General features: G+C 41.6%; 1 protein-coding gene across 1 annotated transcript; it reads left to right on the top strand.

Annotated features, from left to right (window-relative positions):
- The first annotated feature begins 141 nt into the window (after window positions 1-141).
- Window positions 142-27448, top strand: BNIP3L (BCL2 interacting protein 3 like). The gene is made up of 6 exons (XM_060251877.1): window positions 142-419; window positions 6910-7090; window positions 10373-10445; window positions 17062-17165; window positions 17838-17987; window positions 25115-27448. The coding sequence occupies exons 1-6, from the start codon at window positions 335-337 to the stop codon at window positions 25161-25163; spliced, it is 642 nt and encodes a 213-aa protein (XP_060107860.1). The 5' UTR covers window positions 142-334; the 3' UTR covers window positions 25164-27448.
- The last annotated feature ends 517 nt before the right edge of the window (window positions 27449-27965 follow it).

Below are 27965 nucleotides of genomic sequence, written 5' to 3'. Positions count from 1 at the left end.
TGGGCGTGTGGGGGAGATGGTGGAACGTTGGCGAGACATGCGCATTCGCCGCCAAAGATGCCACCTCCCCCTCCTTTCTTTCTAGCGGACGTGAGCAGCGTCAGGGAGGAAAAAGAAGCTGAGGCAGTTAAGGGGCGGTGCTTGCGTACCGGTGCGTGGGCGTGCCCACTGGCGCTAAGAGGCGGGGCGGCGTGGGGGCGGGGTCGCTGGCTGGGGCTCTTCGTGCACATAGCTTAGCTTCGTCTTGTTTTTGTTGTTATTCTCAGTGCTGCTGCCTCAGACCTGAGAGCTCCTCGTTCGCGACAAGGCGCTTTCCCCCGCCCCTCCCGTCGCCATGTCCTCCCCTCAGGACTCGCCTCACCACAACAATAACAACAACCTGCCGCCTGAGGGGACGCCTGCCGACCCGGGCCTTAACAGTGAGTGGGGCTTTCTATTTTTCTTTCGTCCTTCTTTCCCCCTTCCCCTCCCTCTCTTCAGTGGTTGTTATACTGCAAAAGTGAATGGGCCAAAGCCGTATTCAGAGTTCGTTTCCCGTCAAGTGGCGGCGAAGGTACCCCTCCCTGTCTGTGTCCGCTTGATGGGGATTGGTTCGGAGCTGGGCCGCGCGAGATGCTATTGGCCAATGGGTGGTAGGGGGCTGACTTGGTTTGCTTTGTTGGGGAGGGGGAATAGAATGTCGGTGGCTGGGGCCGTTTCCGGGGGTCGGGAGAAATTATTAAACCGCTTTTTATACCCGTTTTTTTGTTTTAAACAATTGATTTAAGCGCGAGTGGTTAAAATCCAGAATAGGAAAGGTGACAGGATAACGATGGGACCTACAGCTGGGTGAGGTTGCGATTTGGGACTGGAATTTGGACCTAGGAGTTCTCCAGGCAACTATACTGCTGTTTAGTTTTTATTTTATTTGAAAGTTTAACATTTTATAGTTCCACTTACGATTTCTGAGATAGTATCCTTTTTTTAAAGTAAAGGGGCAGACTAATCTTTTTAAAAATCATGTTTATAGAAACACTTTTCTGGTCGGAAAGGTGATCAAGGTGATGTGTAGTTCATAGAAAAACTGATGTAACTAAAGTATTTAATATAAAAGTTCTCATTCCATAGTATCTAGAGTTTTATCAGCTGCTGTGGATTTTATCATTTTACTATGGTGGGGTGTTTCATGGCAGTTTTCAAAACGTATAGGGAAGAAACTTCGTTGCTCCCCCTATCTAGACTTTTCTGAAATTTGGGAATGGGGAATTGGCGTTTAAGGGTAGGGGATGCTGATTTTAAAAACGTTTAAACTATTGGGTAGTCGTGGGAAAATAAAAAGGAATCCATAAAACCTGATACTACAATAAAAGCTTGTTTAAATGCAATGAGAGTCTATTTTTGCTTAATTAATAGATAATTAAATGAAAAGAAGAAAGTGTGTATAATAGTGGTTGGACACTACTTGGGAATCAGAGTTTTTGAAATAAGAAAAGTGATCGGATATTCAGGAGTTAAAGGCAAAAGTGGACTGGGAAATGGATGTATTGGGGAGAGCACGATTGGGTTTTAGAAAAGAAGGGAAAATTGAATGGTCTGAAGGTTTTTGTACGGAAGAAAAGGTATTGGGTGCAGCAGCTGTATTTCTGCTTGAAAATATGGCTAATTAAAATTGACTTCTGTGTAAACTTGGTTAGGGCTGGGTTTCTAATAGTTGGGGCAAGATTAAGGATCTGATAGATAATTAATAGTATTTTAAGCATGGAAGTAAGACTGAATGGAATGAGATAGGAGTTAATAGCTTGTTTTGAGAAGAGGATGTGTTCCATCGCTTGCTGCTTCTGTTAGCAAGGGTAGAGCTACAGCTGGGATGCTTGGGAGGAGCTACAGTGTTTGAGAGTTTATCCAGTGGCTGAGCAATATTACTGACGTGTACTGTTTTCTTTTGTATTGGGGTTTGTCAGCTGGTTCAGTACAGCTTTTTGTTCCCTGGATCAGGTTGGAAGGGGATCCAGATAACTCTAGTTTGGATTTTGTAACTGAAATGATTCAGTCATCTCACACATGTAACTAGTTAATATATGTGCTGTTGTGCTTGAAAGAAACATTATTTCCCACCACATTTAGCCATCACCTGATGCAATGAGACAAATATTATTAAAGCTGTTACTTTTAAAATATTTACCCATAGAAAATGGGGTCACTAATACTTATAAGGTTATTTCACAGTAAAGCATTTGAAGACTGCTGTGTTGCATTCCTTGAGACTATAGTCTAAATCAACTACTACATTCTCATAGCTTGAGGAAAAATTCTGCTTAACTTGTTATTGTATATTGCATTTTGAACACTAGTGGGTCTAAAGGTATAGTGTGTTGCAAAAATGCCCTTGAAATTTATCAGTGTATCAAATTATTTGCTTACTGTGTGTGTCAGTTGTTTAATTTCATTGTGGCTTACCACAAAGAATTTAAACAACATTCTTGGTTTCCTAAGATCCCATATTGCAGAAATCCTGTGAAGGCCTGCGGTGGAGATTATTGAATTGGAACATTTAAAATAATTAGATTTCATTGTGCCAGGTTTGTGTATAGGCCTTAAACACATGAATAAAATTCTCATGACTGAGGACTGCAATACTAAATGGTTACATAAATAACTGTAAGTAGTCATGACATTATAGGAGTTCTTTGTACACACGGTACTAGGTTGGGAGGATGTGTATAGCTAGGATTTACATTAGGTAGAGTGGTGAAATGAGTAATTTCCCAGATAGATAAACCTTATATTTTTGTAGTGTTTAAAAGGTTCATCTTCACTACAGATCTAAAGTTCTTCAGAAAGTATTGTGAATGTTGGAATATGTTTTAGCTATTGCACAGTATGCACACATATTTACATGCAATATTTCATATCCTTGTTAATAGACTTTTCCATCTTCCCTATAATCTGAGAAAGTTGTTGTTCTTCCTTTCTCCTTTAAAATCTGCAACTTTCTGAAAAAAATGTGCATACAAGTTGGTTGATAGAGCAATGCACTTAGAGCCTTTTTTACAAATATTAAGCAAAATAGTTTTTAAATTATTTTGCAAGAGTTGAACAACTGAAGTGTAATAATGAAGTGAATAAACTTAAAGTATACTGTCAGTCATCTGATGTACCAGTAATAAACATTCTTCTTTAGCACCTGTCTACACTAATATGAGCATTTCTGTGCAGTGGCCAAGAATAATATCCTGTTTGTCAGTCCACAAGTGCTGAATTACTAGCTTTACTTCAGCAGGAAGCACTAACTGCTTTTAAAACAATTCAGAGAGTTTTATATTTCTTGTTTAAGAGGTTTTTAGCCTGCCTTTCTCCCATGTAGGACTTTGAATGTTTGACAGTGATAGCAAAAAAAAAAATTCTCACCAGTGTAAAAACAACAAAAAAACCCAGCCAGAAAATACAAAATATTCAGTATTGAGCAGCAGCAGTTTTTATTCACACGCGACAGGACAGAAAGACTTTGATTAAAGGATCAGAGCCACCATACAGGTTTGTACAGGGAGAAATGATTCTTCAAATATGTGGGCCTCAGGCTATAAATGACTGGTCAGCCAGCAAAATCTCTGGAATTGGTTTCAGGTTTTTTTGTTCATCTGCTTGATCACAGCCAGGCCTCATTTTGAGCAGGAGCTCACAGGAGCGGAGCTCCAGAACCTCTAAATTTTGTGTTCTTTCTTACCCCCTTCCTCCACAAATACCTGCTTCTGGGCTCCATTATTCAAACCCCTATGAAAAGTTTGCTGAACTCTAAGATTTGACAAACTTTCTACTATTTCCCCCCCACAAAAAAATGGGGAAATAACCAAAACATAAAGCAGACATGGAAATCTTCATCATGCCACATGCCACACTGGTCTAGAAGACAGATGGCTGCTTCTCGAGGCTTGAGAAAATGTATAGTTAGATGATACTGCCCTTCAGTTTTGAATATTCTCATTCTGTGGTCCTGCACAGAGATGAAAATATATGGGCAGTGGTAGCGAGCTTTGTGGAGCACTGCAATTCCATAACCACTGACTCAGAATCACTGGCCTGACTTTCTGTATTGCAGTACTCCACAAAGATAGATTTACGGTAAATCTTTCATGTACTTAATCCCTGTGGACAGTTGCAAGCGACGCAATACAATTGTGTTCAACAGTATGGAAGGCAGCTGAAAGATGGTGCAGAATAATGATAATGTGCAACAGTACTATAAAATTGCAGAATTCATCAGTAAAGAATAGACATGTTCCCTTCCCTTCCTACACCAGTGATAATATAAATACATGTTTCAGCTAAACATTTTTATATAAAGTTGTGCATGAGAGAGCCATGGGCCTACCAGACCAAATGAATTCTGCCTCCTGTTATTGGAGTCCAAGATGGATAAAAATTGAATCAGGAAATCTTAACTAAATCTACACTAATAATATTTAAAGATGAATGATTACAAGCAATGTTAAAAACTTCTTCTCTATGTAAAAAAGGAATGATGGAGGAAATCTGATTTTGGAGACTAAGGCTAAGCAATAAAAATTACATCAAACTCACAAATTGGATGTATTATTTATTGTGGGGTTCTTAGTGGACTCAGGAACAAGAACACTAGAATCCAAGGTGCATCATCATGCTTACATCACAAATTATACTTTACTCGTGATTTAAGCACTCCTGTTACCAAAACTCTTCATCACTTTCTGTTTTTTAATTATGAATATATAAAACTCCATTAATAGCATATACTTTTAATTTGCCTCACACTGGGAAACATGTCATCTCTTCCTTGTGAATAGTTTTGGACACTTCGCCTGATCTTATATAATACTTACATAGAATCCAGTCCTATTCTTCTAAATACATGTACTTAAGATTCAGCCTTCATCTTCCATTAAGTGATTTTACCTTTCAGATAAGATTTGGCAACATATGTAGACATCATTGCCAGAGGTTTTGGATTAAACTGAAACTGTATAAAAGCTATTTTTTTTCTGAATAAAATTTGACAAGGTGAAACAATACCAAAAGATTTAAGCACTGAATACTTGTATGGATAGTTTATACCTGAGGTATATAAAAGAGATGGAAAGGATGGAAAAAATAGTTTGCAATCCCCAACAGCAGAAAACTGAAGTCAGCAATCTTACCTCATGAATTAAGAAGGAAACAAACACATCACCTAAGAAATACACTGAAGTCCCTTTCCTTTAAGATACAGTCCCAACTGCTAGAAACCAATCCCCATTTAAAAAAAAAAAAAAGCTGTTACTGTACTTCACAAATGTTCTGGCTTTGGCAAATCTTCAGGAAAAAAGGGAGTCCAATCCACTCAGAGTTTCACTTTGTGCCAGCTGTTTGTATGGCCTTTATGTGCTGATGTTATCATCAGGGCCATCTGGCTTGAACTTGGGAAATCATGACAGAACATAAAGCCAAAGACATAAGAACATATGAAGCTGCCTTATACTGAATCAGACCCTTGGTCCATCAAAGTCAATATTGACTACTCAGACTGACAGTGGCTCTCCAGGATCTCAAGCTAAGTTTTTTCACACCTATTTGCCTGGACCCCTTTTAGTTGGAGATGCCAGGAATTGAACCTGGGATCTTCTGTTACCAACCAGATGCTCTACTGCTGTGCCACTGTCTCTCACCGAACGACATCTGATGTATACAGTGTTGAAAGCACTTAAGTTAAAACTTAATATGTTCTGATGGTACAGCACTATTATGTGATTTCAGCAGACTTAAGCAGTCTTGCCTAAGTACTGATTTGCTGTGATGGTTACACACTTCTTGGTCACACTTTTGTTGAAATTAAATGAACACATGAAACTATCTTATGCTGAGTCAGATTGTTGGTCTGTTAGGGGTCAATATTGTCTACTTTGAGTGAGGGTGGCTCTGCAGGGTCTCAAGTGGGGGTCTTTCACAACACCTACCATCTCATATTTTTGACTGGAGATGTGTTCTGAATTTCATGCATGCCTGGACATATTTCCATCTCTTTACATGTGATTTGAAAATGCATTGTGGCAAAATAATACTGGAAATTGCCTTTAATTCTGCACAAGAACTTGAACCCAGGTCTATCACTATAGTCCACTTTAATAATCTGTATACTGGTGTTATGTTTGTCTTGAAATAATATATACACATATATTGTCAGAAGACATGAGACCTGGGTGTAGTAGAAATCTGCAGGGAATCAAGGAATTTGTTCATAAGTATATTTTAAATTATTTGTCTTTGGCTATGCTAACTAGTATATTAACTGACAAAGTGAAGAAGTATATTCAGTTAAAATATACTTAGCCTTCTATTTGAAAAGCAGAGGTTGACAACTTTGCCTTCATTACACTCTAGACATGACACAAGACATTCTCTGGAAACCTTTTGAACTAAACACATTACTCAGCATACTGACGGGACAAGAGTTGATAAAATTGTATCTGCAAAATAGGCTCTGTAGGCAATAATGAAATGTACTTCTAACCAAACAGCATCCAAGCATACAATGGGAGATGCAGAATTAGCTTTTTAAAGCAGGGAATTCCCTAATGCGCTGCTCCTCACCCCGCAACATAAGTTGTTGCTGGGTTTTCCACGAACGTGCTTTTCCAATATTACTGCTCAGACCACTGAGACTCTTTGCACAACCTTTTACTTAGCCAACTCATTATATTTGAATTGATGTGGAAAAAACAATAAAATCAGTCTGTCAAGGTTTAATTCATGATGTTGTTACATTGTTCTGAGAATAAATGAAGAAATACTATTCACTGTCTTTGCATACTTTTTTCCTGCTTATCGAACTTTGGTGTGGCTGCATATTTCTGCAAGTAAGTGATAAGCTTTAGCTAGGTTTAGTTTCAGTTTCTGACAAACCCTCTGACTGTTCAACAGGCTCCTGGGTAGAGCTTCAGATGAATGGAAATGGCAACGACAATGGCAATGCAAAAAACGGGGGGCTGGAACATGTTCCTTCTTCATCTTCCATTCATAATGGAGACATGGAAAAGATACTTCTAGATGCTCAGCATGAATCAGGGCAGAGCAGTTCAAGGGGTAGCTCTCACTGTGACAGGTAAGAATTAAAGCTCTAAGTTCTTTAAAGAAGGATTGCCTTTTCTTACGCAGAGTGCTGCTAATTAAGTTCTCAGGTTAAATGAGAAAGGCTATCGGTATTTAAGTTCATTTTTTTTTTTAGGGTTTCAGAATTACTTGCTTTTGTCTGAGTTGTTTGTGACACTGAAATGATACCTTAGACAGAGTGGGATCTGGCAATCTATGCAAGGATTTCAGACCTTCCCCTCACCTGAGCAGTCTCTTCAGACCCTACATGAGTTGATTTCTGGCATTCTGGGGGCTACGTGGGTTGCTTCATTGTAAAGAGAAGGAACTGAAATCACTCCTATTGAGACAGCTTTGCTGACAAGACAGTGCTTTTTACCACTTTGTTCTCAATATGGTCCATCAACCCACATGGCTGACAGGCCAAGTGGTGACACTGACTCCCAAAAATCAGCTTTTGGGGGGAGGGGCTCTGCAGTCTCAGTGATTTTCACTGATGGACCTGACTTCAGTTACTCAGGCCTAGGTAAGGGCTCTGTCAAGTTACTTGAAAATCAGCTCTTACTAATTTAATTTTCTTTTCCTTAAAAAAAAACAGGGCTTTTTCCTAAAGTTGCTTCTCTGACAATATAATTAGGCAGCAAAACATAGCAGTAAGCTAGACTGGACAGAAGACTGCCTAGACCAGGTTTTTTTATCTTGAGGCAGGTTCTTCAGTCTGCTGAACTACAGCCATATCTTCTATTGACCTCAACCCCTTTTTGGTTACATTAAGCAGGAGGGAACTAGTTAACCTGTGGTTTCAGGTATTGGTTCCAGTCTGGACAGTTTAATCAAGCATTTGTGCATCATGCTTGAGGGAAAGGCAGAAAAGCTATACTTACTACTTAGTATGATCTAGAGAGAAATTCCTTCTTGATTTTGTTTGTGGTGTGAAGCAGAGCTCATCTGTAACGTAATTTTGTACATCACCTATAGCTCTGCAATAGTAGGGATTAGGCGATTCATACATGTAATAAAATAAATATAACATTAAGCTATCTGTGGTTATCTTGCAGTATATCTTAAAAATTAGTTTATTTTACTTCTAAATCAGAATTGTGGTAGTTGACTTGCTTTTTCTGTACTCTTTTTCTTTAAGTTCTCTAGAACGAAGTTTTACTTTTTCCCCTAAAACAATTACGTTTTATGATAATTCGGAAATAGTTGTTCTGAAGACGTCATAAGTGGTAACAAATCTTCTGTGTATGTAAAGTTTAATCTGTTCTTCATTGATCTTAATTGATTGAAGATTCTCCAAGATGGTTACCTGTGTCCGTTGTCCTAATTTCAATTCTCAATAGGATTTATTTGAAACTTTACTGAAATGTTAATATCGATGAGTAAACTATTTTGTATTAAATTGTTTGTAGTCTGAAATATAAAGTGGACCCTTATGAGGAAGTCAGAAGATACTTTGTGTCAACTTTTTATCACCTGCATCTGGCTTAATGTGGATCTGTTTAATCTAGCTCTTTATTTATTCACATAAACTCAGAATTGATTTTCCTAAATGTTTACTAAAGAGTAACGCCAGTAGTCTGCTAGTAGTTACCTGCTTGTTCACTTTTATCCTGATAGTGAAACAAAAACCACCTCTTGCGCTTTTGTGCTGTCCTACTTACAGCAGTCACTGTCTGCTTAGCAACTAGCCCACATTTTTGGGACCCCCTGATGTGATCTAACCTTTGAGTTGGGAACCTAAGACTGTAATTCTAGGCATTCTTTCCTCGGAGCGTTCCCTGTTGTGCGCAGTGGGATTGACTTGAGTAAACATGCATAGGTTTTGCCTATAAACCTAATGTCTGCCTTCTTTTCCACTTCTTGCTTGTGCTAAAGTATGTAGAGATTTTCAGGAAAAGTGATTTCATCTTGATTACTATATTTCCTCTTCAAAAACAGGGAGAATCCCATTCTAAAGTATTTCTTTTTTCCAATAGCATCTTATTCTAATAGCAGAGTTGGCCAAATTTGGGGTACTTAAATCTAGTGATTGGAGCTATGACTGGGCAAAACAGAACTTTCTCCAACTCTAAAAAGGGAGCCAGGTTTGCAGAAAAATATGAAATCTAATATTTTTTTTTGCAGTTTAAAAAACTAAAAAAAATGATAAAAGGACTTTAAAAATAGATTCCCTCAGTGGCTGTTACTAGGTAATCTCAGTTTTACAGGCTGGGTGTTTGTGAGTAAAATAGGCAGGGGAGGGGGTAGGCCCTTTTGAGGCCTGAAGGAGGATTCATTGTGGCCAGGTCTGACTAGGGTGGCCAGGTCCAGGTGGAGAAGAGATAGGGTTATGAACTCCAAGTTAGGAAATACCTGGAGATTTAAGAAGTGGAGTCTGGAGAGGGTGGGGTTTGAGAAGGGGAGGAACCTTAGAGGTGTTGTAAAGCCATAGATTTACTCCATAGGAATGAGGGTGGCCAACCTCCAGGTGGAGGATGGAGATCACCCAGAATACAACTGATCTTAAAAGAAGGCAGGAAAAGGGGAGAGTTGATGAAGGCTTTCAGGAAAGGGAAGGGAAAGAGGAAATGGGGGGGAGGAAGTGAGTTGCCTCCCAGAATTCCTTGTGGGTTCTCACATGTATAGCAAAGTTGGCCAAGTGTAAGGATACTTAAATGCAGTGATTGGAGCTGTGAATGCACAAGACAGATCTTTTCTACAAACCAGGAAAATGCCCCAGGTTTGCAGAAAAATCTGAAACCTAAAAGAGTGTACAAGGGGGTGGGGATAAAAGGAACACCTATAGCTTTAAGAAATGGAAGCCCTCAGTGGCAGTTGCTAGGCAACCACAGTATTCTGGACTTGATTCAAAAGGCAAGGTGGGGGGCAGGTCCCTTTCCAGAGTTGTTCAAGAGAGGTCTCATCAGGGCCAAGCCTGGTAGCAACCACTAGGTGACTTGATACCACCTGACAGTGTGACTCACCTAGGCTTGGCTGTTTGCTGCTGTTCAACAGCAACCATGCTCTAAAAGCCTGTGTGGTGTAGAGGTTACAACTTCAGAGTAGGGTCTGGGAGACCCAGGTTTAAATCACTAGTCTTTCATAGAAGCCCAGTAGTTGATGATGTGCCTGTCACATACTTTCAGGCAAACCTACTTCACAGGGTTGTTGTAAGAATAAAAAGGAGGAAAGGAGAATGATGTAAGCTGCTTTAGTTCCTGCTGTGGAGAAAGGGAGGGTATGAATGAAGTAAATAAGTTTATCTAACTAAATTCCTCAGCAATAATCATTACCTTAATTATTTTTCTTCTAGCCCTTCTCCTCAAGAAGATGGACAGATAATGTTTGATGTGGAAATGCATACAAGTAAAGACAATAGCTCTCAGGTATATTATTTTTATTCATATAAAGTAGTGGTGTTTTAATTTCAATTAAATATGTTTGTTCTACATATGAGGGTAATTGAATGCAATGAACTATACTTTCTGTAGAGGGTTAAAATAAGCAGTAAGCTTTCATTTTAGTGGGCTAGCATAGCACTGTTTAAACAGTCTTCTAATCATGTTCATGTTGATCCAGAAAATGAAATGTTTTGCATTTCAGGGCTTCTGAATAAATGAGTCATTTGAATTGTGCACATAGTTTTTGTATGCTTTTTAAAAGATCCTTTGCTCACATAAACAGTTCATCTATAAATTTGTTGGGTATTTTTTATTTTTCATGTGTGAAGGGTGTCTGCACCTTGAGGTCATGTCAACCTCTGTTGATTGACCTTTGTTGACTGACCCCTTCTGGGGGCCTAGAGGATGTTCAGGGAAGTTGCTGAGTAAGCCTGCCCCTGCCTTCTAACTGGGTATTTCAAGGACGATTTCCTATCCAAGTACTAACCACAGTTGACCCTACTGTTCATCTGTATTCTTGATGTTCATGATATTGACTTGTCAGTAGCTGAATATAGATGCTGCTTCAAATAGTTTGATACTTGTGATAGAATAAATGTGGATTCAAATTTTAAAAATAGCACATTGTATTAGCAGCACTGTGAAACTGGCTTTTTAGGAAGTGTGGAGTGTCTTTAAGGTTTTAAAAGAGGATAATGCAAGGCTACTTTGTTTGCTGGGTCTAAGCAATTGTAGACTGCAAGCATTAGAAGGTGCATGGGTTTTTATTTTATTTTGTATATTTGAAAATTTGGAATCTTATGGCACAAAGGTATCAAGATATTTTGATTAATAAAGCTTGATTGTGATGCCAAAAGGTAAATTTTAAAAGCAAATTTTGATCACACTTGACTTCCAGATTTTCATGTTTTGGGGAAGATGCTGTAACAAATTCAATGTGTAAGGGTTTTTAGCATTCATGTAAGAGACATACAGTGTCATCCTAAGCAGAATTGCATTCTTGAAAGTCAATGGATTTAGAAGAATGGATGTTTTCTTAGGATGGCACTGTGAGGGAGCAATCCTTGAACAGTTCTATTCAGATGGAAGTCCCATTAATGGAGCTTACTCCCAGGAAAGTGTTCTTGGATAGAGGTTTTAGTCATTCACAGTATATTAAGTGCTATGTAGGGTTTCATGGTATTTCTCCACAATAAGCCATCTCACAGGTTTCAGTACTAATCAGCAGTATTAAGTAGACTAAATCACTAAGCAAAAAGTTCAACATATTAGAGCAGTTTATTGTTTTTAGCAGTAACCTATGTTTTGCTCAGTTCCGACTTCAATCTTCAGAGCTCTGTAACAATTAGGATAGCCTTAATTCCATTTGTGCAAACTTGAGTGATATCTTCCATATATATTACAAAAACTTGCACTTCCCAGTTTAGTTGAATGAACTTAATTTTTCTGACATATGCCATCAGCTAGTGAAAAATGAAGCTGCTGCATTTAAGTAGCCTGTACTCAGGTCACATCCTGGTCATTGCTGTGAGGATGAAACATGTGTTTTGGTTTTTCACAGTTACTGTATCCAAGCTTGTCTTTCTGTTTGGAGTTAGGTTTGGAATATGGACTGCTTTATCAGAGCTGAATTTTGCTAATTTGTATATACATACGTCCTGTTTGTATTAGTTAATTTTATTACATGAAGCCATTGTATTAGTTTATTTTATTACATGAAGCCATATATATTATATATGCCATATAATAGTTATGGTATAGAAGGATGGTATAGCTACAGATCTTCTTCATGGTCACTGTGCAGTGCTACACATGGGGTTGTGCTTGTGCAGAACCCAACCTCAGAGAAATATCAGAGCTAGTCTTTGGTGATTTTTTTGGCTTGCTTTTTCCTTGGAGAGCAGGCATCCACTGCACATGCCTGAAGCTGAGGGAAAAGCAGCCTCCTGCTCAGTTCTTTGACCACTGCCTGACCTGCACCTCATTGCATTTCCTCTTCCTCAGAGCTCTTCAAGTTTCCTCAAGTTTCTTCCTCAGAGCTCTTCATCTTCATTCTTCTGAATCCCCCTTTTACTGTCCTTTGTCTTCCTATAAAAACAAAAAAATGTTACTGAGTCCCCTCATCTCCTCTCCCATGCCTTCCCAACCTTTCCCCTGCTCCTCAGTCTATGGAAAGGACAACCTTCTTTAAATGTCATGGCTGTGAAGCCATGCTTTCATCAACAGATGGCCACAACCTCTGTCTTTTGTGCTTTGGAGAAAATCACTGGATTGTCTCTTGTACCCACTATGCTTGCCTAACAAAGCAGGCAAGCAAGAACAGGGTAACCTGCCTTCAAAGTCATCTTGTGGAACTTTCCCTCAGACCTGCTATGTCTCTTTGGGCTACCTGATCTTGCCACCTTCCCCTCCACTGAGGGGAGATTTGGCTGTTTCAAGGCTCTTCAACTGCTTCCTTTTCTAAAAAGCATAAGCCCAAGGGGTTTTCAAAGTGGACTTTGTCATCCTCCGCAAAGGGACCAAACCTCAAAAAATTGACCCTGGGTCAGACTCCAACATTGATACAACTGCACTTCTGGATCTTTGGTACTGACACCTACATCAGAGCTCATACTGCAGCCTATACCACTAGCTTCCACCTTGGTGGTTGTTCCATCTGGATCTCTTGTACAACTGACTCCAACACAACTAGTCTGTTTTGTCCCATTTTGATTGCCCTTGGTGTCCAACATCATTCATTCGGCAACGGCTATTTCTGACTCACCATCACCATGACCTGACCTCGCATCGTGGCCATTTCTTGACAACCCATGCTTCCTCTACTACTGATCAAGACCAGTGGTCTTGCACTTATTCCCAGTCTTGCAGTCGCAGCCGTCAATCCTGGTCTCCCAGTTGCACTCATCAATCCTGCTATTCCAGATCTCTTTATGATCTTGCCTCGTGATCATTCTCTACACATGGATCCTATGCCCTCTTGCCATTGGTCCTGATCCTAATATTCACAGTCTTGTTCTCATTGGTATCCAAGTTCTTCCCAGCACAGTTACAGACCCCTCACAGCTCACACCTTGATTGCTGTCACCTCCAGTACATTGAGGTGTGCTGCTACAGGGATTGTCACTTCCTACTCACCCGGTCTCATCTGTACTTGAGATGCCTGTACATCACTCTGCATCCACATCTGGTACAACTTCAAGCCCAGTTCCCATTGCTCCAAGACCTCCACCAGCTTTTGCTACCTTACTGCCTGACTTATCTGCCTTGTGACCACCCTCTGTAGATCCATGGGACCTCAGGATCAAGGGTTTCTCTTATCAAACCTGAAGGTCTACTTTATACATCTCCGGATCCTGAGCTTGCACATCTGAGTTCTTTATTACCTTCTGAAGATTGGAATGCATACTTCTATTACTGATATTGTTCACCAACTTGTACAGTCTGACCTTTCACCAGCCATGATTCTCCCTGTCCTTCCCGTCCCTCTGGAAGCATTGAAAGAAGCCTGGACCAACTCTTGCACCATCTCTTTAGCTTCAAATAAATATGAAACTCTATAGGGTTCAGCAATCTAAATCCAAATTTCTGTTTACTCATTCTTCTCCAAATTTTGTCATTGTCCACTTGGCTTCCAAGGCAAAACAAGCATGTCGTACTCCTCCAGAAAGAGAAGGATTCAAGGCTAACACTCTTGCCAGGAAAATTTATTAAGTCACCACTTCAATCTCAAAGATGTTGTTACCTCTCCTGTTTCTCTGCATATAACTTTTATATAGTTAACTAATTGTCACCTCTTCCTCAGGAACTGTCTTCAGCCTCACAGCAAGTTGTATCCTTATTTTAGAAATAGGATGGGTCTCAAAACAACAAATAAATACTTTGAGAAGTGCTATCACCTGCTACTCTAAGACACTGGCCACATCCATCACCATTAGGACACTATCATGTTTACAGTCTACTTCCCTACAATCAGAGATTAAGATAAAAACTGAAGATCTTCCCTTTGATGGGGTATGGCCTTTTCCACTCCACCACAGATGCCATCCTTACCACTGTAGATGACAGCAGGAAATGGGCAAAGAGGCTAGGTGTTACTCCATCTACGACCCAACACCCAATTAAACCCAGTTGCTGACAGACAACCTGTTCCAAACATCAGCAGTCTCTCCCACCTTCTGACAATTGGAAACAGAAATCCACCTATTTAAAGCAACATTATAACATCAAGTCCAAACTATAACCTTCTAAGAAACATGAGCAGCAGACCAAACAATCTCTCTGACTTTCTCAGTGAGGGAGAAGCCCCTCCACAACTCCTCATCATCCAACCTGTCACTTACCTGTAACTGATTATCTTCAAGTGGTCATCTGTGCGGTCACACATGCCTGCCCAACCTTCCTCACTGCTGGACTCTCATCTGCTTACCTTTACTTGATGGGGCTTACCAGCAGCAGTCCAAAGGAACTGAGCAGAGGCCACTTTTCCCTCAGCTCCAGTCATGCATAGTGGATGCCTGCTCCCCAAACCAAGGGAAGAGTGCATCAAAAAATCACTGAAGGCTAGCTCTGGTATTTCTTTGGGGTCGGGTTCTGCGCAGATGCAAATCCGTGTCTGTGACTGCCCAGATGACTTCTCAAAGATCATGTTACAGGTAAGTAACCTGTTCTTATGTCATCTTCACTGGCTTTCAGTAGGAAGTTATTAGTTGTCAGCTTTAAAGCCCTGCATGGCTTAGACGCAGAGTACCAGAAGGACCTCCTCTAACCCTTTCCACCCATCCAAGACTTGAGGGCCTATGCTGTGCCCTCCTTTGGGAAATCAACTTCAGCAGCAGCTTGGCTGGTTGAATTATAGGGGAAATTTTTGTTTTGTTGCTCTATGATTTTGGATTTTCTTCCCTTGGCAGTTAAACTTTGAGTCTTACTGAATTTTAACTGCATTTCGATTGTATTACACAGGCTTATTATTATGTTACAAAACATCTTGAGGAATTTATAGTTGAAGCAATCTAAATTAACTAAACTAACGTCACAATATAATATTTACACTTTTATATATGCATGTTAAATATATATATATGTTTTTGCCTCTGGATGTTTTATTCAACCAATAAACTCTTTTAATCTTGGAAATATCTTTATTTATTTTGGTAGATTTATATTCTGCCTTTTCCCATAACGGGCTCAGGGCAGATTACAGACACAATAAAAGCAGTTAAAATCCAACAATAAAATAGTAATATACAATCAAAAACAAGCCCGAGTATAATAGTGCAGATAGTGAATCATTGTATGGGAGGACAATAGATGGTATAGGCAGTAGGGTAAGGACGCTCGCTTGCCTCAACCGAAAGCCTGGCAGAATAGCTCCGTCTTGCAGACCTTAAGGAATGGTAGTAAATCCAGTAGGGCCTGAATTTCCATGTGGAGCTGATTCCACCAGGTTGGGGCCAGGGCCAAGAAAGCCCTGGTCCTTGTCGAGGCAAGTCGGACGACCTTTGGACCAGAGATGGCCAAAAGGTGTTGGTTAGCAGATCACAACAATCTTCAGGGCTCATATGGGGAGAGGCAGTCCCTCAGGTATGTTAGTCCCAGGTCTCTGGTGGCAGTTTGTGGGGAAAAGATTTTATGTGAATGGGGGGATGCCTTGTTCCCATTTCTTAAATTCCAAACCAAGGGTGGCCAAACTGTGACTCCTTCACACATATTGTGTGGCTTTTGAAGCCCCCATTGCCCCACTGGCTGGATTGGAGAAGGCCTTTGTCTCTTTAAATCACTTCATGCCAAGCCAACTGGTAGCTTGGAGAATGCATTTAAAGTTAAAGTTGCTTTCTTTTCACCTTATGTCCCCCCTCCCATCTATTTTCCTTTCTTTCTTCCCTCCTTCCTCCCTCCAACATCTGATGTCTTGTAGCTCTCAAATATCTGAAATTCATTCTATGTGGCTCTTACATTAAGCACATTTGACTACCCCTGTTCCAGACCATAGGGATGTTTGCTGAGGTCCAGGAATATTCATTAGAATTTATATATTTTGTTGTTGTTTTTCTCAATACCAAAGTGCTCCCAAAGTGGCTAACAGAACACATGGGCTCTAAACAAAACCATGATAAATCTAAAAGCAGCAAATGCAAAATTCAATAAGGTGGAAATGGGATAAAACCAAATATTTAAAACTGAAATATATTTATTTAAGCTAACAATGCAAATTTTCTTTTGAAATGATGTAAAGGTTTTAAAGACATTTATTTTTACTTCGATGGAGTTTTTTGGCAGGGTCAATTTTTAGATGGCTACGCCAGCATATTTTGATCAAAGTTTTCCGTTTCAGCATATGTTCAAACCTGTTTATAAATATTTGAGTCTGTTGAAATAATATTTAGATATTGCTTGTGAATGTACTTTCATTCCAAATAGATTATAAAAATAATTGTTGCAGTTGTGAAGTATAGTCATTTTGATGCCCTTTCCTGCTCTTGACTTTTACACAATAACAGAAGAGTGTCAGAACAGTTATCATGGTTTGCATAGCTGCTTGTCAACAAAACCACAAGGAGGAATAGAGCTAATGTTATAAATTGTAACCTATGTATATTTTCAGTCTGAAGAGGAAGCAGTAGAAGGAGAAAAGGAAGTGGAAGTTTTGAAGAAAAGTGCTGACTGGGTATCCGATTGGTCAAGTCGACCTGAAAACATTCCTCCCAAGTGAGCTGAAACCTAATAGTCTTTTCTCTTATAAGGCGTTATATCAGAACATCAAGCATAGTTCTCAGAAAGGATTGTTGTAGAAAGTGCTTTTGAAATACGAGTTTTCTTGTTAAGGAAAGCATTCTAAATAAGATTGGTCTGTCATAACTGTTGGTGTTGTTTAGAATCTGACTGTGACCCTGCTTTCCTGTCCCTCAACCCTGTGTTTGTGTACCCACTTGCTTATTTGTCATCTTTAGATTTGCTCTGCTTTACCTTTTGAGTAGTTTACAGCCACTTTTAGAAATTCATGTAATTTGCTGGTGGTTCTCACAATTGGAGTTACATTGTGTAGCAGCTCCTCAGGATTGTAGCAAAACTCACCCTTCCTTTCTGTGGTGCTGGCAGGAGAGTCACTGCTGTGCCAAGAACACTCCAGTGCAGCAAGGCAATTTCCCCTCAGCCCACTTTCCCAACTTCAGTACTCCTAGTAAGTGAAGCTTCGCCCAGGGACAGGATCCAGAGAATGCCTTGCTTGAGCTTCTTTATTTTGAAAGTGATCTTTTTTCAGGCCTGTACGAATGGTCTTTCAATAATGCTTTGCTTGCTTCCTAACACTTAGATTTTGGGATTATTTTAATTACTTGAATTTTGTAACTTTTGTATTGCTATCCATTTTGTCTCCTTTAGGGAGTTTCACTTCAGACATCCTAAACGAGCAGTATCTTTAAGTATGAGGAAGAGTGGAGCCATGAAGAAAGGTGGCATTTTCTCAGCTGAGTTTCTAAAGGTTTTCATTCCATCTCTGTTCATATCACATGTTTTGGCTTTGGGACTAGGGTAAGTTCCAGTAAAAATATCAGTGGTTGTGTAAAGGGAGATATTTTCAGCAGCTCATAGAGAATTAGGGAATAGAAATTGTCTTTAACCATTCCATTAGGAATCTGATCTGCTGTGTTGGAGATTTGATGGAAGAATGTCATTTTGCAAAGCACTACTGTAATTTTACAGTCTGCAAATTTACAAGTGATCACCTGGAATGATGATACCTCCCTGAAGGCCTGAAGAAAAGTTGAGATAAAAATGATAAAATTAGTGAAGTATTACGAAATCAAACTCAGAATAAAAGGGGGGAAACTATTGCAGATATATTTTCAGAATATGCTGTTGTACATCAGTACTATCTGTCCCTTAAGTAGAACAGTGTGTTTTGTTTCTCTTTTATAACAATAACCAAAGAGCATTTGGAAATTTGAATTTCTGTAATCTGCTGTTTTCCTTCAATGTTCCAGTAGTCTTGAGTAGCTGATACTATGTTGACAGTAGTGTAACTGCTCGCAGAATGTCAATTTAGTGTGTAATTACTGAGTTTACCTTACCAGAGAACTTGAATTGCCTTGGTGGTTGGAAGGGAGGGCAAAAGCATTAGGAAATAAAACAATCATTTTTATCAGCAGACGAGTGCATTCAGTAAACATAATTTCCAATATTCCATTGCTGGTAATAGGGCAACTTGTTCACAGAATCCTGTGACCAATTGGCTATCACAACATGTTTGAATATAATTAGGCTCCTTTGAGTTGCTTTGGCAACTGATGGTGCAATTGCACATTTTTGTCTTCCTAATAAAATTCTCAGTCTCCCCTTAAATATATATAGCAAATGGTGCTAAACTGGGCCTTTTCAAACTGTCAGACCTGAGAAACCACAGACTGCAGAAGTCAATGAGATTTGGTTCAGACAGTGTCATACTAGAGATCTTCTTCGTGGTCTCTGTGCAGTCCCACACATGGGTTTTCCCGTCAGGACGAACCCTACCTCGGAGATTTTAAAAGCTAGCCTAGGCGTTATTTTTGGCGCGCACTCCCTCTCGCTCTGGGGAGCAGGCATCCACTGCGCATGCCTGTAGCGCGAGGGAGGCGCCCCACCCACTCAGTTTCTTTCCAACCGCCGCCCGGGATAGTCTTACCTCGCTGCGCTCCTCACTTACCTCAGATATCTAGCCTCCCGTTTCTTCAGTATCCTCTTTATTTCATCCTTCACTATCTCCTTATATTCTTATCTTCTTAAAAAAAAAAAATATATATATATATAAATATCTTCCCCGCTTTTACCTCAGACCTCCCTTCCCCCACCCCCCCTCCCCGGGCGTATGGAAGGAAGAGACAGTAAAATAACCTTTAAAAGGTGTTCCCGCTGTAGGGCGAAAATCCCTACATCGGACGGGCATTCGCTTTGCCTATTCTGTTTGGGGGAAACCCATAAAGTGGACGCCTGTGCGCATTGCCTTCAATTCGGCAAACAGGCGCGCAAAAACAGAGCCGCTAGACTCAGAAGTCACTTAATGGAGTCTGTGCTTCACCCTGAAATGTCGCAATCTTCGTCAGCAAGTAAGTCGCCTCCCCTACTGACTCCCCAAGGGGACGGCGCACGGTCGGCAGCTTCAGTGGCCATTGTTCCCAGCAAGCATAAGTCCGGCGATGCCGCGAAAGCCGGCGACGGCGCGAGAACGTCAGAACAAACGGCCGCGGCGACTAAACCGAAGGGCGGGAAGCACACCAAGAAACATAAGCACTCCGACCCGAAGGGCCCGAAGGATTCGAGAAAACCGTCCGACCCGAAGGCCCCGCGGAAACCGTCCGACCCGAAGGACCCGAAGAACCCGAGGGACTCGAGAAAAACTTCGGAACAACAGAACGAGCCCGACAGGCAAGGTGAGCCCTCCACACCCGGATCCGATACCCAGGAAGTGGCCACCCCGGCTTCGGAGTCACCGCACCAGCAGACGGAAGAAGTCATTCCGATTCCGTCCCGATCTCCTTCCCCGCAAGGATCCGTACTAGACCCTTCGCTGGAGCCGATTCGAGACCCGCTGCAGTGGACTCGACAGCACATCAACCCTAGATCGTTCCGTGATATGTCGAATCCCATCCAGTACAAACATGACGCTTACAGGTACCTTGACGCGCATCGGCTCCCACCCAGATCCCCCAGCATCGATAGATATCGGTACCATCATACGCGTTTCCCGGAGAGATCCCCTAGTAGAGGGAGGGACCGCCATCGCTACAACCCGAGATCTCGGTCCCCATCCATGTCCCCGAGGCGACGCCATTATGCTTCAAGGTCTCCTTCTATCGATTCCCATGCATGTTGCGGCTATCACCACTCTCGGTACCGTACCGATTACTACAGAAACCAATCCAAAGAAGCGATTCCTGTCCAACGGAGCAAACAACTACCAAAACAGCAGTCTCCGACTCCTTCCACTTCGGCCTCTAAGCCTAGAGGTGCAACTCCAACGAATCCTAAAAGCACGACTCCAACCAGGCCGGACCCACCTGAACCTGAACCTGACTCTGATGCTGAATCCGACGCTCAATCATCGGACTCGATACAGTCGATGTCCCCTGGGTCCCCTGCCTCGGATATCGCCAAACCCGCGGATTTGTCACCTTCCGAAGGGGCAAAGACATACCTGGACTTGATTGCCAATATGGCCTCTGCACTTAACGTTACCCTTACTTCAGATGCACCCAAGGTAACAGACGTGGTACACGACTTGGTGCACTCAGACTTACCTGCCGGTTCCTTTCTGCCGATGTTACCGGTACACCTAGAAGCCATCAAAGAAGCTTGGGACAACCCAGCCTCCATTCCCCCGACTTCAAAACGAATTGAATCCCTTTACAGGATCCAAGCACCGGATTCAAAATTTTTATTTAGCCATCCAGCACCGAACTCTCTGATAGTGCATTCATCCTCTAAAACTAAACAAACCCGCCACCCGGTACCTCCCGAGAAGGAAGGCAGGAAATTAGACACCCTAGGAAGAAAAATGTATTCAATTTCTACGGCAAATGCCAAAATCAACAATTACCTTGCATACTTCGCCGCGTATTCCCACAATATCTCCTCCCAACTGAATACGCTCGTCTCTGCCCTACCTGAACCCTCCCAGAAACAAGCCTACAAGCTGCTTCAGGAGCTCAACAGGATTTCAAAACAACAGATAAATACCATCCGCCACTCTGTGGGGTGCACTTCCAAGGCGATGGCTGCCTCAATTGCCCTAAGACGACACGCTTGGCTTCGATCCTCTTCGCTGCAACCCGATCTTAAATTCAAAATCGAAGACCTTCCTTTCGATGGCCAAGGTCTCTTTAATGCCACAACGGACGATATACTGTCCACCGTGGACGACAGCCGCAAACGAGCAAAAAGGCTAGGGGTAGCTCAACAGCAACAACAACAGCAGAGCTATAAGCCAAGACCATGGAAACCAACGCCCTTCAAACGTTCCAGATCTCCTCGACAATCTGAGTATTGGAAACGTAAGGCTCCTCCTCCAAAGCAATCCTTTAATCAGAGACAGCAGAGACCACAACCACCTAAAAAGGCTGCGTCTTCATCAAAGCAGTCTCTTTGACTTAATCCCCAGAAACTCCTGGATGGCACTGGTAGATTTACAGGACGCATACTTCCACCTGACAATACACCAATGCCACAGGAAGTTTCTGCGCTTCGCCGTCGGCAACAACCACTACCAGTTCCGAGCTCTACCCTTCGGACTCTCCACGGCACCACGGACATTCACGAAATGTATGGCGGTAATTGCAGCATACCTCAGACAACGCGGTATTGCAACATATCCATACATAGACGACTGGCTCCTCGTGGGAGCTTCAAGAGCGCAGTTGATGAAGGACATTTCAATGACACTTGCGCTCCTAGCAGAGCTGGGCCTCCAGGTCAATCATCAAAAGTCACACCTTATCCCGACTCAAGACATTCAGTTTATAGGGGCTCGATTGTGCACGAGAGACCACAGGGCGTATCTTCCTGTAGACAGAATATCCTCCATCCAGACACTGGCCATACAAATAATTCAGCAACCCAAACAAACGGCCTTCAACATTCAGCGCATTTTAGGACTTATGGCAGCCACGACGGCAGTTCTGACACACGCAAGATTACGCATGAGAACCCTACAAATCTGGTTCGTCCGCGCGTTTCGACCCCAACGCCAATCTCAAGGAACAGTCCTCACGGTTCCAAACCACATCCTCCCCTCACTCGAATGGTGGACAGTACGAGCTCACCTGCTTGCAGGAAGGCCATTCTTACAGCCAAGCCCATCAGCGGTGGTTACAACAGACGCCTCGAGGTGGGGCTGGGGAGCCCATCTCGACGTACTCACTGTCCAGGGGCAATGGACACCGTACGAACAGTCGCTCCACATCAATTGTTTAGAGCTTCTAGCTGTTCACAGAGCGTTAAAATCGTTCCTTCCATCTCTTCAAGGCCGACATGTACAAATCGCCTCAGACAATGTGGCGACGGTTTTTTATATAAACAGGCAAGGGGGGACTGCATCCACCCGCCTTTGCAAAAGAGCAATGCACCTTTGGTATTGGAGTATTGTTCACCGGATCCACCTCACTGCGGTACATCTTCCTGGCGTACAGAATATTCAAGCGGACAGGCTGAGCAGGTATTCCATCAACGACCACGAGTGGTCACTCCACAGGTCATACCTTCTGCCAGTATTCCGGAAATTCGGAACCCCGTCAATAGATGCGTTTGCTGCACCAGACAATGCACAGTGTGCTATCTTTTTTATGAGAGGTCCGCCCTCACAACAGTCTGCAGGGGATGCCTTCATACAGACATGGACCGGTCCACTACACTTCCTCTTCCCTCCTTTCCCACTGATAACACGGTGCATACAGAAAATCCAACTGGACAACACAGATTGCATTCTAGTGACGCCATGGTGGCCACGCCAGCCATGGTTCACAACCCTTCTCCTCCTGTCGAAAAATACTTACCATCACTTCCCTCGGGCACAGAACCTCCTGTCCCAGCAAAACGGCAGGGTTCTCCATCACGAACCGAACAGGCTTCGCTTAACGGCTTGGAGGATATGTTCTCAGACTTTCCTGAAGAAGTACGCAACGTCCTCTTAAATGCAAGGAAACCATCAACAAGAAAGTCATACTCCATGAAATGGAAAAGGTTTTCCATCTACGCTACCAAGCATAATTTCAGACCTTCATCGGCGTCCATGCCTCAAATTTTGGCATATACACTGCATTTGTCAGAAAAGGGCCTCACGTACTCCTCTCTGAAGGTGCACCTTGCAGCAATCTCGGCTTTTCATCCGCATGTACAGGGTCGAACTGTTTTTTCACATCCTGCTGCGAAATCCTTCTTAAAGGGAATCTTACATTTACACCCACCACTACGGCAAATGTATCCTAGCTGGAGTTTGTCACTAGTGCTCAGCCAACTAGTAAAGCCCCCCTTCGAACCTATGGCTACAATACCACTTCACCTCCTTTCATGGAAAACGGCACTATTAGTCGCACTCACCTCTGCTAAGAGAGCAAGTGATATTTGCGCGTTCAGAGCAGACTCGCCTTACACCATTTTTCACCATGATAAGGTGGTGTTACGGCCAGATCCCGCTTTCTTACCCAAGGTGGTCTCCGCGTTTCATTTGCATAGAATCACTACCTTACCTGCCTTTTTCCAACGGCCTACGGACAAGGGCCAAGAAGCTCTACACTGTCTAGATGTGAGAAGAGCACTCGCTTACTATATAGATAGAACGGCAACATTCCGTACGGACTCCAGACTTTTTGTGGCCTACGGCCGCCCTCATAAGGGAAAAAAGATATCTATACAGAGACTGTCAAAATGGTTGGTTGCTGCTATACAGCTGTGCTACAAACTCGCAAAGCAACCAGTCCCATATGCCATACGAGCTCATTCTACGAGAGCTTTGTCAACGTCATCTGCCCTTGCCAGGGGTGTATCCATGGAGGACATTTGCGCTGCTGCCGCTTGGTCTTCCCCTTCGACCTTCGCCACGCACTACGCTTTGGACGTTCGTGCTAGGCGAGATGCATCCTTCGGACAGGCAGTTCTCCGATCCATCTTCGACTAAGAAGCTGGTCCCGGCTTGGTGAGTAATTACTTACCTTATAGCCTGTTATGTGCTGACTGTGTTGCACTAACCTTTGCATTATTCTTTTCTCCAACTCTAGTGCCAGCACCCACCACCTTGCAGGTCAGCTCATCAGTCACCCATGTGTGGGACTGCACAGAGACCACGAAGAAGATAAACAGGTTACTCACCTGTAATTGATGATCTTCGAGTGGTCATCTGTGCAGTCACACACGCCCGCCCAGCCATCCCCGCTGCTGGCTACTCGTCTTATATAACCGCTCACCTACTATGTCAGCGGCGGGGAAAGAAACTGAGTGGGTGGGGCGCCTCCCTCGCGCTACAGGCATGCGCAGTGGATGCCTGCTCCCCAGAGCGAGAGGGAGTGCGCGCCAAAAATAACGCCTAGGCTAGCTTTTAAAATCTCCGAGGTAGGGTTCGTCCTGACGGGAAAACCCATGTGTGTGACTGCACAGATGACCACTCGAAGATCATCAATTACAGGTGAGTAACCTGTTTTTCTCTGCTGTGCAAGTGAGCTATAGCTAGCTTGCATAACTTCCCACACAGTTGCATGCAGCAATTGTAATTAACTGTGCAGCACATCAGTTTGCAGTCTATGGTTTGCACTTGCCCAGTGTACCAGGCTTAAAAACTCTGTGTTAGAAATGCTGGGGCAAGCAGAAGCCATAGTTTGGTGGAATAAATATAATGGTAAACTATGATTTGCTGCAAATGACTAATTATATTACCATATGTGATGGAGGAACAGATTGAGCAAGTGAGCACTGGGCTTGTTCTCATAATGCCAAGTCAGTATTTGGCATTGTGTCTCAACCACACCCAAAGATGTTCTTTCCCATTTTCTACTCTGTGTTAGAGATGGGTTGTGTGTAGTTATACTACATTTATTAATGAATATGGTTGCTTATTGAAAAAGTAAACTAAAGACCAAAAGTTCTTGTAAACAAAGAAGCATTTCCAAGTTACCAACGTGGTTTGTGTTTCTTTCCAGCATCTACATTGGGAAACGACTGACTGCACCTTCAGCTAGCACATATTGAAAGAAGCAGTGCACAAGCCCTGGAAATCCGTGTGATGTGTGAAGGTGTTGACGTCACACTAGTACATTTGAACTTGACCGTTTTGAGCATGACCCTTCCCAGCCTCCACCTTGTCTTTACATATCCAGGTTCCAGTAACTCTTGGAATTCAGTATTGTATTGGAACTCTGTGGGGGTATTTCACTAGTTTCCCCTCTCCCTTTTCCCAGCCCGTCCCCACACCCTGCAAGACACATCAGAATTGCCTAACAGAGTTTACAATTGCCTATACGTTGCAAGGGCTTCTTTCAGTGCAAAATGCCACCAGCAAATTATAATTTTATCAGTGAAGCTGTTGCCTCCTCTCTACTGCAGCAAGAACTAATCTGCACAGTGTATTATATGAGTGAACTGTTTATAACACTCTTAATTCAGTCTCTTTTAAAGAAACTGAAAATTAACTGAAGTTGGTTGCAAAACAAAGTCATTGGCAGTTTTAAAAAATGTAGCTTATTTACAACTTGACTGTTTTCAGTCTTCAGGAGGCAAAAAACTGCATAAACATAAAAGCAGGATAAACATGAATTCATCAGCAACTTTTAATACTGAATAATTGTCACTATCTTGTCTTTTCTATGAAGTAGTGAGTTTATTTCTGGTTTTGAAAAACCCTTTCCAACATCTAGACATTCTTTTTAAAAAGGATCGCATTCTTTGCATGTGAAGAAGCTTTTTAGTATTCCTTAGAATTTTATTTAATGAATGTTTTCCTTTTAAAGTAGTCTGACTTGAAGTATTTCTTGAAGTATTTAGGCTCCATGTAAAAGGAGATTCTGCTTACTATGGAACCACTTACAATTTATGAAGAGATGGTTCTTTCAGCAGCTATTGGGGGCATCATTCCTGGAAATAGTCTTATAGTTGTGTAAAACAATTGTACAAAGCTCTAAAATGTTGAGATTCATTATTACCATTTTTCATGGTTTACTGTTGAATCTCCCTTGGAGATAACCTGAAATCTTAAGGATCTTAGTGACATCTGACATCTTGTATAGCTAGATAGAAATTTCACTAATGGGAACACTCAGCCTTGCCCCACCCTTCAGAGACTTCCCCCCAAAATGTGAAGCTTTAGTCCCAAATTGTTTCAAAGCAACTGGACAAAGGTCCCTAAGTAGATTTGTACTGGATTTTGAAACATGTAGCGTGACTCTGAAGGATTAGAATTCTGTTTTATATATAAATAATAGACTTTAATACTATGTATTTAGAGAACCATTATTAATAGTAAAATTAGCAAAATGCCATTGAACTAGAATGCATTAGACTTGCAGGAAAAGGTTGGCTGTTCTGTGGAAACAGATAACTACTTTTTCTGTTTTCATCAGATTTCTGAAAGCTGAAGGGGTTTGAAATAAGTAAAGTTTGTGAAGCAGAAGTGATAAACAGGAAATCCATTTCTAAAGTGTATGTGTGTGTTTAATCTTTGATTATGGCAACACTTAGACTTCTTTTGGCTGAGTCTGGCAACATCTGGGGTGTCCCCCTCCTATTTGTTATAGTAGCACCTGTATTGCTTGCAGCTATGTATTTATTTCTAGTGTGGTTATTGGAATGGGTTTGAGGTGATTAAAAACAGTAAGGATTTTAAGAAAAGAAAATCAAACTATAGCTAACCCAGGTGAAGCTAAAAGTCTTGCTTTCTTATTCAACACTGATTATTGTACTTCCTTTTGCAAAACAAATGGAATGTGGAAATGTATATGAAATTGGGAGCATGATTGTCAAAAAATAAAGCTTCACACCTTTCCAAATTACGTGATTGACCTGCAAAATGCTGTATGATACACTAATTTATTTTCATGCTTATAACTACACACCATTGCTAATATTTGAGATAGTAGTGAGATTATAATTACCAGTGGGGAAAAAATTGGTCTTTGAATACCTGATCACTGTTGAGCTTGTTGCCATGAAATGATACAAAGCAGTATTTCTTGAGAAATGATCATAAGTTTGGAATGAAAGACCATGACTTTTTGTAATACTATGAAATGGACCGGATTTGTTACATAAATTTGAGCGGGGGTATCTGCTATAAAGCTGTGTTAAGATAAAAACCTTGTTAAATAGCTTTATACCTGTTTATAGTTTGAGGTGGGAATGCAGGTCTTGTTTCCTTATGTTGAGTGGGGGAAAACTGGCTTGAAATATTTGTACATAGGATCAAGCAATGCATAAACTCGCACATTAAAGAAAGCAGCAGGCTGAACTGCAGGAAAAATACCCTTATTTACTGCTAAAAAGTGAAAACCGAAAGTCTCTGGACATCACTTTTTTTTTTTTCAAAGACACATTGCTGAAATTATTGGACTTAACTGAGCCAAAGTGATATGCATTCTTCATATTTAGTTAGCACTTTGTAACATTATATACAGTTTACAGTACATGTATAAGTTGTAGCTATAAACATTTTGTGCCATTAAAACTGTCACAAAAACTGGTTCTACTGTTTGCTTCTTGCCACTTTACAGAGGATGTACAGAAGGGACCCTTCACATTTAATTTTTGATGCATCTAAAAATGTTTATCTGACAATATATGATTTGGCCATGGATATGCCATATAGATATGCCTCAGAGAGCAATTTCCTTGTTGAGTGTAGCCTGGACTTGCTGCTGCATAATGTGTAAACCCTGGTGTTCTGGGTTAAGGGAATCTGAAATCACCACTTTACCTGGGTCCCGGTTGAATTAAGATAGATTAAAATTAAATATTTTGCACATGTGGATTGAGTTTCACTTCTAGATACAATTGTAAAGA

The sequence above is a fragment of the Heteronotia binoei genome, chromosome 12 (assembly GCF_032191835.1).
Source record: "Heteronotia binoei isolate CCM8104 ecotype False Entrance Well chromosome 12, APGP_CSIRO_Hbin_v1, whole genome shotgun sequence".
In the NCBI taxonomy this organism is placed as follows: Eukaryota; Metazoa; Chordata; class Lepidosauria; order Squamata; family Gekkonidae; genus Heteronotia; species Heteronotia binoei.
This window is presented reverse-complemented; position numbering and strand designations above follow the sequence as displayed.